The sequence below is a fragment of the Drosophila willistoni genome (assembly GCF_018902025.1).
Source record: "Drosophila willistoni isolate 14030-0811.24 chromosome XR unlocalized genomic scaffold, UCI_dwil_1.1 Seg143, whole genome shotgun sequence".
NCBI classification, from domain to species: Eukaryota; Metazoa; Arthropoda; class Insecta; order Diptera; family Drosophilidae; genus Drosophila; species Drosophila willistoni.
This window is the reverse complement of record NW_025814056.1, coordinates 743,646-757,374: the sequence shown is the minus strand read 5'-3', so window position 1 is coordinate 757,374 and position 13,729 is coordinate 743,646. Positions and strand designations below refer to the sequence as shown.

The window sequence follows — 13,729 nt, the reverse complement described above, 5'->3', positions numbered from 1 at the left end:
TATTTCATTATTCACATTTGGTTACCCAACTCCAGGATGTTTACAAATATGGGTCCAAAAAAGTCATTATCGGAATTTTAAGAAATTTATGGAATCATGTCATTCCAATGCAAAAAATTCAATAAATACGCTAGACTTATTTTCTTTTATTTGCTTTGTCCGCCTCGTTTCCAGCGATATTTATTATGGTGCGTCCTCTTTGGATGGACAAATCTCGGGGATGTTTAGTAACGATTTTCTTTAAATTTTCCAGTTCATCGACCATAGCAGCGGCCTTAAGCCATTCTTTTTTCCTTATTAAATTTCTAACTTCTTTACCAACAGACATCAGGCTTTTGTATGCTCTTTTTCTACATTTTCGGCCACACGACGCTGTTTCTTGATACTCCTGGCTTGATAACGTGGCCAAAAGGCTCTAGCACTATTACTTTCTTTAGGGGAAAAGACCGTCGTCTTGGTTTCGATCTTAGGTTCAACTTTGGCCGCTTGAAAACCTTGGAATTTCGAACGAGCCTTCCCATTTAGCACATCTTGGTGCATCCTTCCACTTTGGCTTCGGCTTCATTATTTGGTTGCGCTAATCTATCTTTGTTGATCAGCAACGCATTTCGATTTCCCGCCCAGAAAATTTTGTATCTGGCAACGCCATCATCATCATTTTAATTTTACACTTTATTTCAATTAATGCAAATGTTACTTTATACATGAAATCCTTTTCCTTAAATATCACTTGCTGCGTCATAGACAAAAGCTCAGCAATCCACCACCCTCAGCACATATCTTTAGGGGTATGACCGGCATATGAGTCACAAATGACTTCCCCTTGAGCTCCATCCGGTCGATGTTCAGTTTTGCGAAAACGAACTCATCCTTATCGATGACGTCGAAAATGTTTTTCAGAGCCTCCTTTATACTGTTTATGAAGGCCCAGAAGAGAGCCAGCGTGTCGTAATTTATCGATCCGCATCCTTCCTGTATTTTATTTCTCATTAAATCTTTTAATGGATTACGAATTTTAATATAAAATAATAGGACTTTTCTTAACCAGTCAACTGACTGGATCTGGTATAAATAGGTATACAAATTTCTTGGTAAATCTAGTGTTAAAAGAGTTCAACACGAAGAACTCAACAACAACGCTCAAGCGAAAGCCGAAGCAAAATAGAAAAAACTCTTTTGATCAGAGTGAGAGAAAATTTGTTCTGTTTTTTCGCTTCTGCTCAGAGATTGAGCCAGATGAAATAACATACGATGGCCTCGTCGGAAGCCGAAGCTTACCAAAGTATACATCACCGTCTCGCTCACGCTCAATAGGCACTCAGAATACTATTCCTAAGGTGGTGCCGTCCATGGTGAAATAAGTACAAGGTGGTCCCGTCGGCAAATCGTACGGTCCTATGCATGAACAAAAAGTAAACCGACAACTGATAACTGACCACGAAGTCGAACGACAACTGAAATAAGACTTCGTCATGAGCAGCGCTGCTGCCGACGCGACCACCTTATGTTATTTTATCATGATTCGACCAATGACGTTGGCTGCGGAGCCGATTTATATTGCCTGTAATTTGTTTTCTATTAAAATTTCGGAACCGGTAAAGGTAAATATTTACTTACGTTAGTCGGGCCCAAAATTGGAATTTAAAGAACAATTTTAGTTTAAAATACAATATTCGGCTACCAAAGCAGCCGAATATTCTTCAATTTTATAATTCAGAGTAAAATATTTGGCTGTCAGGGCTGTCAAACAACGCGCCAAATAAAAAATAGCGCTTGCCAACACTGAAATCTAGCTTTAGCCGATTTTTTCACTTTTCAACACTGAAATATCGAGTAGCTTAAGTAAATATTTACCTCGACTGTTTTCATTTATCGATTGTTATCAATCGAAGCTTTGTCCATACCTAATAATACACATGCTGCGGAATAAATATTGACGCTTTAACAGTTGCTTTTTGGCTCTCGAGATGAGGGCAACAGCAGCTCCGACAATTTTTGGCTTTATTTTTACTTCCCTTAAATACCATTTTAAACGAATAAAAGTTGAAGAGCCAACAAGGACTCCGATTTTAAATTTAAGTTACGGTTGCCACCATTGAAAGTTATGACCAATAATCAACTAACTTTACATTACAAAACAATGTCTTGTTAATTCTAAATAACCCTTGCCCAAACGTTTTATTGAAGGGCCATGTGATCTTGCCTTCAAACTCTGAGGCAACATTAATCACGCACTAGCTGTTGGTCACTTATATTTACTGGGAGCATTGCCGGAGCCTACGTTAGAGGTGGCGGCGGCGGTGGTGGTCGTGGCCGCGGTGGTGGTGGAGGCGGAGGAGGAGGTGGTGGTGGTGGCCGTCGCGATGGCGGTGGCTCCATGCGTTCCCGACCATATTAAAGGAGATTAAGCCAATAATAATAATGACATTAAGATTTTGTGATGTAATTATTAAGGAAAATTAAAATCAGCGACCGTGCACTTGATCTCAGCAATATCCATTATTGTATGTTTTTCGCACCGCAAAGGACAATAGGTTCTTGAGGTTGTAAGGACATTAAGGAAAAATTCGCCATATTTAAGCTCAACTAGAAAGATTCATCATCGATGGATTGTGGTCACTTATATTTACTGGGAGCATTGCCGGAGCCTACGTTAGAGGGCATTATATAATGTTCTGTTTTTATGCTGAGAGCAATCAAAAAAACGTTTATAAATACCATTGCATCTGGTTCCCGCTTACTCTGAAGTCTGTCACCATGAGCTTAGAATTTCGGAAACTCCGTCTTCGAGAAGAAAGACGCTTGTTAACTTATATTTACTGGGAGCGTTGCTGGAGCCAACGGAAGACCTTTCCGCTATGGATAACATCGTTTTTTATTTAAGTTCTTTTTTACTTATTTTAAAGTTGAGATATTTCATTATTCACATTTGGTTACCCAACTCCAGGATGTTTACAAATATGGGTCCAAAAAAGTCATTATCGGAATTTTAAGAAATTTATGGAATCATGTCATTCCAATGCAAAAAATTCAATAAATACGCTAGACTTATTTTCTTTTATTTGCTTTGTCCGCCTCGTTTCCAGCGATATTTATTATGGTGCGTCCTCTTTGGATGGACAAATCTCGGGGATGTTTAGTAACGATTTTCTTTAAATTTTCCAGTTCATCGACCATAGCAGCGGCCTTAAGCCATTCTTTTTTCCTTATTAAATTTCTAACTTCTTTACCAACAGACATCAGGCTTTTGTATGCTCTTTTTCTACATTTTCGGCCACACGACGCTGTTTCTTGATACTCCTGGCTTGATAACGTGGCCAAAAGGCTCTAGCACTATTACTTTCTTTAGGGGAAAAGACCGTCGTCTTGGTTTCGATCTTAGGTTCAACTTTGGCCGCTTGAAAACCTTGGAATTTCGAACGAGCCTTCCCATTTAGCACATCTTGGTGCATCCTTCCACTTTGGCTTCGGCTTCATTATTTGGTTGCGCTAATCTATCTTTGTTGATCAGCAACGCATTTCGATTTCCCGCCCAGAAAATTTTGTATCTGGCAACGCCATCATCATCATTTTAATTTTACACTTTATTTCAATTAATGCAAATGTTACTTTATACATGAAATCCTTTTCCTTAAATATCACTTGCTGCGTCATAGACAAAAGCTCAGCAATCCACCACCCTCAGCACATATCTTTAGGGGTATGACCGGCATATGAGTCACAAATGACTTCCCCTTGAGCTCCATCCGGTCGATGTTCAGTTTTGCGAAAACGAACTCATCCTTATCGATGACGTCGAAAATGTTTTTCAGAGCCTCCTTTATACTGTTTATGAAGGCCCAGAAGAGAGCCAGCGTGTCGTAATTTATCGATCCGCATCCTTCCTGTATTTTATTTCTCATTAAATCTTTTAATGGATTACGAATTTTAATATAAAATAATAGGACTTTTCTTAACCAGTCAACTGACTGGATCTGGTATAAATAGGTATACAAATTTCTTGGTAAATCTAGTGTTAAAAGAGTTCAACACGAAGAACTCAACAACAACGCTCAAGCGAAAGCCGAAGCAAAATAGAAAAAACTCTTTTGATCAGAGTGAGAGAAAATTTGTTCTGTTTTTTCGCTTCTGCTCAGAGATTGAGCCAGATGAAATAACATACGATGGCCTCGTCGGAAGCCGAAGCTTACCAAAGTATACATCACCGTCTCGCTCACGCTCAATAGGCACTCAGAATACTATTCCTAAGGTGGTGCCGTCCATGGTGAAATAAGTACAAGGTGGTCCCGTCGGCAAATCGTACGGTCCTATGCATGAACAAAAAGTAAACCGACAACTGATAACTGACCACGAAGTCGAACGACAACTGAAATAAGACTTCGTCATGAGCAGCGCTGCTGCCGACGCGACCACCTTATGTTATTTTATCATGATTCGACCAATGACGTTGGCTGCGGAGCCGATTTATATTGCCTGTAATTTGTTTTCTATTAAAATTTCGGAACCGGTAAAGGTAAATATTTACTTACGTTAGTCGGGCCCAAAATTGGAATTTAAAGAACAATTTTAGTTTAAAATACAATATTCGGCTACCAAAGCAGCCGAATATTCTTCAATTTTATAATTCAGAGTAAAATATTTGGCTGTCAGGGCTGTCAAACAACGCGCCAAATAAAAAATAGCGCTTGCCAACACTGAAATCTAGCTTTAGCCGATTTTTTCACTTTTCAACACTGAAATATCGAGTAGCTTAAGTAAATATTTACCTCGACTGTTTTCATTTATCGATTGTTATCAATCGAAGCTTTGTCCATACCTAATAATACACATGCTGCGGAATAAATATTGACGCTTTAACAGTTGCTTTTTGGCTCTCGAGATGAGGGCAACAGCAGCTCCGACAATTTTTGGCTTTATTTTTACTTCCCTTAAATACCATTTTAAACGAATAAAAGTTGAAGAGCCAACAAGGACTCCGATTTTAAATTTAAGTTACGGTTGCCACCATTGAAAGTTATGACCAATAATCAACTAACTTTACATTACAAAACAATGTCTTGTTAATTCTAAATAACCCTTGCCCAAACGTTTTATTGAAGGGCCATGTGATCTTGCCTTCAAACTCTGAGGCAACATTAATCACGCACTAGCTGTTGGTCACTTATATTTACTGGGAGCATTGCCGGAGCCTACGTTAGAGGTGGCGGCGGCGGTGGTGGTCGTGGCCGCGGTGGTGGTGGAGGCGGAGGAGGAGGTGGTGGTGGTGGCCGTCGCGATGGCGGTGGCTCCATGCGTTCCCGACCATATTAAAGGAGATTAAGCCAATAATAATAATGACATTAAGATTTTGTGATGTAATTATTAAGGAAAATTAAAATCAGCGACCGTGCACTTGATCTCAGCAATATCCATTATTGTATGTTTTTCGCACCGCAAAGGACAATAGGTTCTTGAGGTTGTAAGGACATTAAGGAAAAATTCGCCATATTTAAGCTCAACTAGAAAGATTCATCATCGATGGATTGTGGTCACTTATATTTACTGGGAGCATTGCCGGAGCCTACGTTAGAGGGCATTATATAATGTTCTGTTTTTATGCTGAGAGCAATCAAAAAAACGTTTATAAATACCATTGCATCTGGTTCCCGCTTACTCTGAAGTCTGTCACCATGAGCTTAGAATTTCGGAAACTCCGTCTTCGAGAAGAAAGACGCTTGTTAACTTATATTTACTGGGAGCGTTGCTGGAGCCAACGGAAGACCTTTCCGCTATGGATAACATCGTTTTTTATTTAAGTTCTTTTTTACTTATTTTAAAGTTGAGATATTTCATTATTCACATTTGGTTACCCAACTCCAGGATGTTTACAAATATGGGTCCAAAAAAGTCATTATCGGAATTTTAAGAAATTTATGGAATCATGTCATTCCAATGCAAAAAATTCAATAAATACGCTAGACTTATTTTCTTTTATTTGCTTTGTCCGCCTCGTTTCCAGCGATATTTATTATGGTGCGTCCTCTTTGGATGGACAAATCTCGGGGATGTTTAGTAACGATTTTCTTTAAATTTTCCAGTTCATCGACCATAGCAGCGGCCTTAAGCCATTCTTTTTTCCTTATTAAATTTCTAACTTCTTTACCAACAGACATCAGGCTTTTGTATGCTCTTTTTCTACATTTTCGGCCACACGACGCTGTTTCTTGATACTCCTGGCTTGATAACGTGGCCAAAAGGCTCTAGCACTATTACTTTCTTTAGGGGAAAAGACCGTCGTCTTGGTTTCGATCTTAGGTTCAACTTTGGCCGCTTGAAAACCTTGGAATTTCGAACGAGCCTTCCCATTTAGCACATCTTGGTGCATCCTTCCACTTTGGCTTCGGCTTCATTATTTGGTTGCGCTAATCTATCTTTGTTGATCAGCAACGCATTTCGATTTCCCGCCCAGAAAATTTTGTATCTGGCAACGCCATCATCATCATTTTAATTTTACACTTTATTTCAATTAATGCAAATGTTACTTTATACATGAAATCCTTTTCCTTAAATATCACTTGCTGCGTCATAGACAAAAGCTCAGCAATCCACCACCCTCAGCACATATCTTTAGGGGTATGACCGGCATATGAGTCACAAATGACTTCCCCTTGAGCTCCATCCGGTCGATGTTCAGTTTTGCGAAAACGAACTCATCCTTATCGATGACGTCGAAAATGTTTTTCAGAGCCTCCTTTATACTGTTTATGAAGGCCCAGAAGAGAGCCAGCGTGTCGTAATTTATCGATCCGCATCCTTCCTGTATTTCCTGAAGCTGATTTCGGTATTCCTCTCTTTTGAACACAGTGTCCACCAGCAAAAGAACCTTGTTTTCACAGCACAAATCCGATTCCTTTATGAAATAATTCACCAAATGTCTCACATCGAATACGTGAGGAGGTGGCACGTAAGGACACATGTCCTCTACTATATTCAGGGCACGAATGTTCATCCGGGACCTGTCAGACACTATGGCCACTATGTTTCGCCTGAACGGTCTGGGCACTTGCATTAAGATCGTCAGAATGCTGTCAGCAACTTCATCAGAATTGATCAGCTGCAATGAAGCATAATGATATATAATCTTGAAATGCAAAATATGTACATACATATGTATGTACGCTGGCTCTCTTCTGGGCCTTCATAAACGGTATAAAGGAGGCTCTTAAAAACAATTTCGACGTCATCGATAAGGATGAGTTGGATGGAGCTCAAGGGGAAGTCAAATGGAATTGCCAGATACAAAATTTTCTGGACGGGAAATCGAAATGCGTTGCTGATCAACAAAGTTTTTCAAAATGGATATGGGATATGTATTTGGTTTTAAAATTTTTTTTAAATGTATGTTTTGTTAAATTTAAGTGCATATGTATGTATTACAGAGCTGCATGAATGAGAGAAAAACGATAGTCGAATAAATCCATTCGAATTGAATTCAAATTGCAAATGAGGTTATTTTTAATAATTTCAACGCATTTTTTGCGAAATCCTTACGTGATGGACAAAAACTACCCCCAAATTACCAAAAGAGACTTAAAACAATTTGTTATGAAATAAGAAGTAAAAAGTAAGTAAGGTGTCCAAATGCTTTAAAAAGTTAACCTCCTACGAATACCCTTTTGAACCACACCGAACTCCTTGCAACCACGTCGAACTCGAGCAATTGATGCCAACGTCATACGAAGGATGCGAACTGCACCCGATGAGTTAAATTCCAACATGCTTGCACGTTTTACTCTTTGAAGAGAGAATATTCGCCGTAAAGAAAACAATTTTCGCCGTGAAGAGAAAATATTCGCCGTAACTTTTTGCCATTCGCCCGAAACCAAGATGCAACAAAAGAGTCCAACATCGAGCAATTATTGCCAACTCCAATCATTGATCCCAAACGATGATGCCAACTCCAACATGTTCGCACGTTTTGCTATCGGTAATCGGTAATCGACATTATCGCCGATCATTTTGGCTGGGCGAGCACATTTAAAAAAATGAAGCCTTCGATTAATAAAACATAATGAATGAAATATAGTTCTTGTTGCCATTGAGATTATTGACTTATTTTGAATATTGCGTTACTTGTTTAATCATTGAAAAAAATTAGTTTTCTTTTTTTTCTTTCTGACAAAATTTAGACCAAAAATCAGTCAAAGAATTTAAAATGGAAAATTAATAATAAATAATATACATATAAAGCCCCCAGTTATAAAGCCCCCTCATTAATCGTGCTACATAAAGTTCTAAGATTCAATTTTCGCAGCTCAATTGTACAAAATACAAACTAATTATCTAATTTTTATATCTTTTGGGATATAGAAAAATCTGTTGCATAATGTTTTACATAAATATATAGTTATAGGGAGGTTTTGAGCGGTGTTTTTGGGATTGGTTCTACATATTCGAGTTTAAATGACAGGAACAAAATGCCGCGACCAGGCGTAAGTTATACAACGAGACAAATAAATCAATAAAAATAAAAACAAAAAAGAAATTGTGGAAAAATCAATCATTTCAATCACAATCAAATGGAAATGGAAAACAGCCTATGTCTAATTTTTGCGTGGCTTTGTTCGCAAATTTCGAGTTGCAATTCCGTGTAGCTTGCTATGTTTGCTATTTGTTTGCCTGAAAGTAATCATTTAAATAAATTTATGGTTTGATGTTTCAAAAATTGATCAAATTCATAAATTCAACACATTTTTGGTCACTGTCCGACTTTTTAAATAGAAAATTCCAAAGGTTTTTCAAAATTCTATATTTATTTCATTATATGGGCGAAATGTCAAACAAGACCAAAAAATTAAAACTTCTTCAAACTCTTTGTTTATTTTAAATGCGTATATAAAAATGTTATATTTTAATATTTTATGTATTTTGAGCATGTATTTGTTTACCGTGATGAGCAAAATCTAATGCAAAGTAATAATATCGGTCGCGAAATATCATTGGCAACGGGGATGCCAACTCAAAATTCGAAAATTCCAAGTTCCGAAAAATTAATAAAACAATAAATTTTAAAATAAACTGTCTTTATTGTTATTAATTTGTGTTAACGTTTTAAAAAGAAAATTGCATTGTTCAAATTGTTTATACACATTAACGTACAAGTTGTATTTGAGGTGGTTGTCAGAATGGTCTAAGTTTTCCTTTAATCTACTTTTCTTGTAAAGTAAGCCTTTTTAAGTGTTAGTTTTTAATCTGTTCCTATTATTAGATTTAAATTAAATTACACAAAATAGTTGCTTAACATTAGCACTGCTATATAGCAAAATAGATTTTAAAGGGAAAACTTATGTTTCGAAGCTGCTAACCCAATAAACATCATCATTTTATTTATATAATTTATATACTATTGATATTAACCATAAATGTTAGTTTTTAGGCGATTTTTTATTTGTTTAAATACGTAGTTTTAGTCTCTTTAGTGTCTACACAGGTAGATCTTATAAAATCTACGTAGATCTACGTAAAAAGACGGAGGGTTGGCATCCCTGATTGCCAAATGGCGCAGTTTAGTACTTTCGTTTAAACGCAGTGGGAAATCCAATCCAATCCAGTGTTTTTATTGGCTGCAACTATTTAGCTGGATCCACACTTTAAAAAACTTCATTTTCAGGACCCGATAGCTTTGGCTTTCGTTATGAAGCAGATGCGACAAAAACTAAAGTCAAGGCATCATTAGGGACGGCTTTTCTATTGGAGAAATTAAGCTATTGTTCCTGAATTCAATACTAAATAACTAATAATAATTACTATATTTGTCACAACTTGCTTGGCCATATAAAATACTAAATAAATAATAAACATATGTGTCTGTTTCTGGCTGAAAAAGGGATGTCAAATTTCGATATAGCGCTGAAGATGACGCCACACTGTACTCGATTTTTTCTGAAACAGTTGTTCTCATTACAATCTATTAAAGAAATTACAGTTCATTTCACAATATTTCTGAATTTCATAACACAAAATATAGTTAAGTATACAATATTCCGCTGCTCGATGTCACGAAACCAATCGTGTGCTGGCTTACATATGCTCATCCAGATTTAACTCAACAAATTTACTGGCCAAACTAAATACAATTCAAACTACGCGCCAAAATAGAACTGTCTGGCAGTTTGATAACACTATAGCCCACTTTATTTGATTTTCCAACACTGAAATCTCAAATATGTCTGATAGACTCATGCTATCGAGTACTTATCGATTTTCTATCGATTTTACGCACGCTGCCAGAAATTGATGCAAATTTGTATTATTTTCCAAAGAAAAATTGACAATTGTATAAAAGAAGAGATTAAAGCTAAATTGTAACAATGACAGACGACAAAAAGTCGCAATTGGATGATGTGCAGCAATTGCTGCTGGAACGGATCTCTAAGAATGATACGACAGGATTCAAGCAGCTTCTTGGCCAGCTGAAGAGTGTGAACTTTGTGGACGACAGTGGCATGTCATTGCTGGCCCATGCCAGCTTTAAGGGCAACGCGGAGGCAGTGCAAATCCTTTTGGACATGGGAGCTGACATTAATTTGAATCAACATGGAGCGGATTACACACCGTTGCATTTTGCCGCCCTTTCGGGCAATGTCCACGTGTGTCGCCTGCTGCTGGACGCCGGAATTAATCCGAATAGCATTAATAGCGTTTCACGCACTGCCTCCCAGATGGCCGCCTTTGTGGGCAATCATGCCTGCGTCGAGACCATTAACAACTATGTGACCCAATCCAGTTTGGAGTACTATACACAGGTGCATGGCCAGCAAACGGAGCCCCACATACCACCGACTTTACTGAAACCCTTTCACACCTTTGTCACCGAAATCAATCTGCATCCTGTGAGAATTTCCCTAAATGCCCAAGTTTTGGGTCTGCTGAAAATACTGCCCAATCTCCGCAAGACTTTAGCACTAATGTGCGAGAAGGAAATGCAGAAAAGTCACGATGTTAATGAACTGCTAGCCTTTAAATATCATTATCAAGGATGGATTATAGCCGAGCTGATACGTTGCGAGGAACAGTTCAAGGTCCAACACAAGGAGGAGTCCACCAAGAACGATTACATCGAGGTGTTTGTAAAGCGTGTGCTCAAGGAGAACAAACTGGGACAGCTTGACTACGTGGAGTTCACATTGCGCGAATGCGCTCGTGAATTTCCATTCCGTGACTGCACAATATTCCGTCAAATAGCCACACAACTAGGCGCCAAAGATGCTCCACCAGCACTGATAGTGCTGCGCAATGCCATCAATGGATTGCGCGGATTTGTGGTAATTTTAAATCTTAACTGATGTCTATTGATTTGTAAGTTTCATTAGGGGTCTTCTCTTTTTTTAGGACGAGTCAAGCTACTGCAGCACCTGCGGCCAGGAGAAGCCAGACAAAAAGTGTTCAAAATGCAAGGCAGTGCAATACTGCGATCGGGAGTGCCAGCGTTTGCATTGGTTCATGCACAAGAAGAGCTGTCCTCGGCTTTTGGCCGCCTCCCAGGCTGGAGCCGCCGCTACCGCTGCTGGGCAACAGGTGCAATCAAAGGGACCAATCGACACAAACGAATTGCGTGAAGAGCTGGCCAAATTGTCAGCGTAAGAGGATCACTGCCAAAATGTCACAATGATTGATCTAACTACTATATAATAAACGTGTAATTATTATGAAACGGAAACTAAATCAGACGGATCACATACATACATACATATACCTATCTATATACACAAACGTTTGTAACAAAACAAAGAAATTATCCATTCAAAAGGGAAAGACAAAAGCTACTTTTAAAACTTAATGTTATTATAATCAGGATCGGAACATCAATAGTTTGGAAATTTATCAGAATCAGCCAAGGCGGACTACCGTATCGTCTATGCCCAACTGTTTATTGGAAATGGAAGCTCCTATGGAACTTAAAAAATTGTCTCAACAATATTCGATACAGATTCAGATTATCGTTCAGGACAGAAAGTTATACAAACATTGAAATTGCTCAATACCATATGAAGGAATGGTAAGAAAGCTCGTATCCGAGTTGAAAGCTTCTTTTGGAAAACATAAAAATCAGATCAGACCTTCATTAGTGATTAAATTGAGAAGTCTAAATGAAAACGAAAGTGCATAGGCAGTCGAATTGACTCTGTTGAAGGGTATTCAAAATCAAAAGCTTAAGATGCACAAAGCTTTTTACCAAAATATATACAGTAATGGCATACAAAATTGGCGAACCATCGAAAGAAATCTTTTAAAATCAATGTATTATATTGATTATTAACTAGTTGAGACATCTTTGGAATTGGAAACCATGGAGCCTATAGTTCATCCTTCGTCTATCTATATGTTCCCACATTTTTCTGTTTTTGATTTATCGAATGCATCATTAGCCATTGAGGCCATCGATTGGGAATATAGATATGTCTATATATGGGAAGTCCACCGATCTAAATTCATTGTAAAGCTTTAAGATACAAACGTATAGTCATACATACATAGATACATACGTATTCAAGCAATATAATTTGCAAGCAGCATTTTTTAAGGACAAAAAGGTAAGTAGGTTAGTTAGTTGCTCTACTTAAGGGTTTTGCAAATTTAATGTCTCATCATTAATGGAATAATATACATGTACATATGTATAGAGTTGGGATTAACTTTCTGGTTGTATTCTACCTGTATTTTAAGTGTCTGTTCCATTTCTATATATAACTAAATACATATATGTCCACCATCCGATTTATTTAATTAACCTTTTTTCCGTTTGTTTTTTTTTTTTTGTGTGGTCGTAAAACAGAAGATGCCAACATTTTTTATAGCTTAAAGCTTAAATACCAAATCAAATATATTATAATTAACAATAATAAAAAATAAAAAAGAATAAAACAACCACCACCACCAACAACAACACATAACACTAATAATACTATATATGTATACACATATATACACATATTTGTATGGATATATATGCGGCACACATAAAATTCAAATACGAACGGCAACACCTTCTCAATAAAGCATCGTTATCCTCATTATCATTATCAACAGCTCTGACCGCCAAACCGGATTTGGATTTGCTTTTTGGATCTGCTATTCTCGTTATTGTTGTTGTTATTTGAGCCAAAACCTACACACACACACATACACACACTCGAAACAAAATATACATACATTGATTTGAAACAAAAAAAAAAAATATATATATATATATACATATGTATATTGGAAAAAAGGCACAGAAAAAATTCATTAAATATATTAAAACAAGCGCAAATTAGAAATGCAATGCCCGAGATCGTCTCGATATTTACATTTTTATCGCATAATCTACGAATTTTGACGCTTTTTGCCACTGTTTTTGTATTTCCCAAATCAAACGAAACAGCCAAAAATTAAATTTCAAATTTAAACAATAGATACAACAATAGTAACAATAAAAAGAACAACAACGACACATCTAAAGATCGAATGCCGACAATAGATTCGAGTGAAAACGTGCAAATCCCATAATTTAATTGTTTCAACATTTAAAAGTCAAATTTATGTGACAAAAAAAAAAAACACAGAACCAGAGCCCAGAGGGTCAAACTAATTTTAATCTCATCGATAGCTTATATACCTAAGGGAGAAAATTCTAAAAAAAATCAACATGTTCTTGCGCCTTTATCGGATCGAAAACTAGATTATAAGTCCATATAGTTAAGTTCTG

General features: G+C 37.2%; 1 protein-coding gene across 1 annotated transcript; it reads left to right on the top strand.

Moving 5' to 3' along the window:
- Window positions 1-10,238: 10,238 nt before the first annotated feature.
- Window positions 10,239-11,719, top strand: LOC6646335 (ankyrin repeat and MYND domain-containing protein 2). Its single transcript, XM_002069013.4, has 2 exons — window positions 10,239-11,303; window positions 11,371-11,719. The coding sequence occupies exons 1-2, from the start codon at window positions 10,350-10,352 to the stop codon at window positions 11,620-11,622; spliced, it is 1,206 nt and encodes a 401-aa protein (XP_002069049.1). The 5' UTR covers window positions 10,239-10,349; the 3' UTR covers window positions 11,623-11,719.
- Window positions 11,720-13,729: the final 2,010 nt, after the last annotated feature.

What these genes read in the sequence shown, in the direction of transcription:
- LOC6646335 (XM_002069013.4), top strand. Translation starts at nt 10,350, where the DNA reads ATGACAGACGACAAAAAGTCGCAATTGGATGATGTGCAGCAATTGCTG. An exon ending in ATGGATTGCGCGGATTTGTG is followed by an intron (nt 11,304 to 11,370) that starts GTAATTTTAAAT and finishes CTCTTTTTTTAG; the next exon opens with GACGAGTCAAGCTACTGCAG.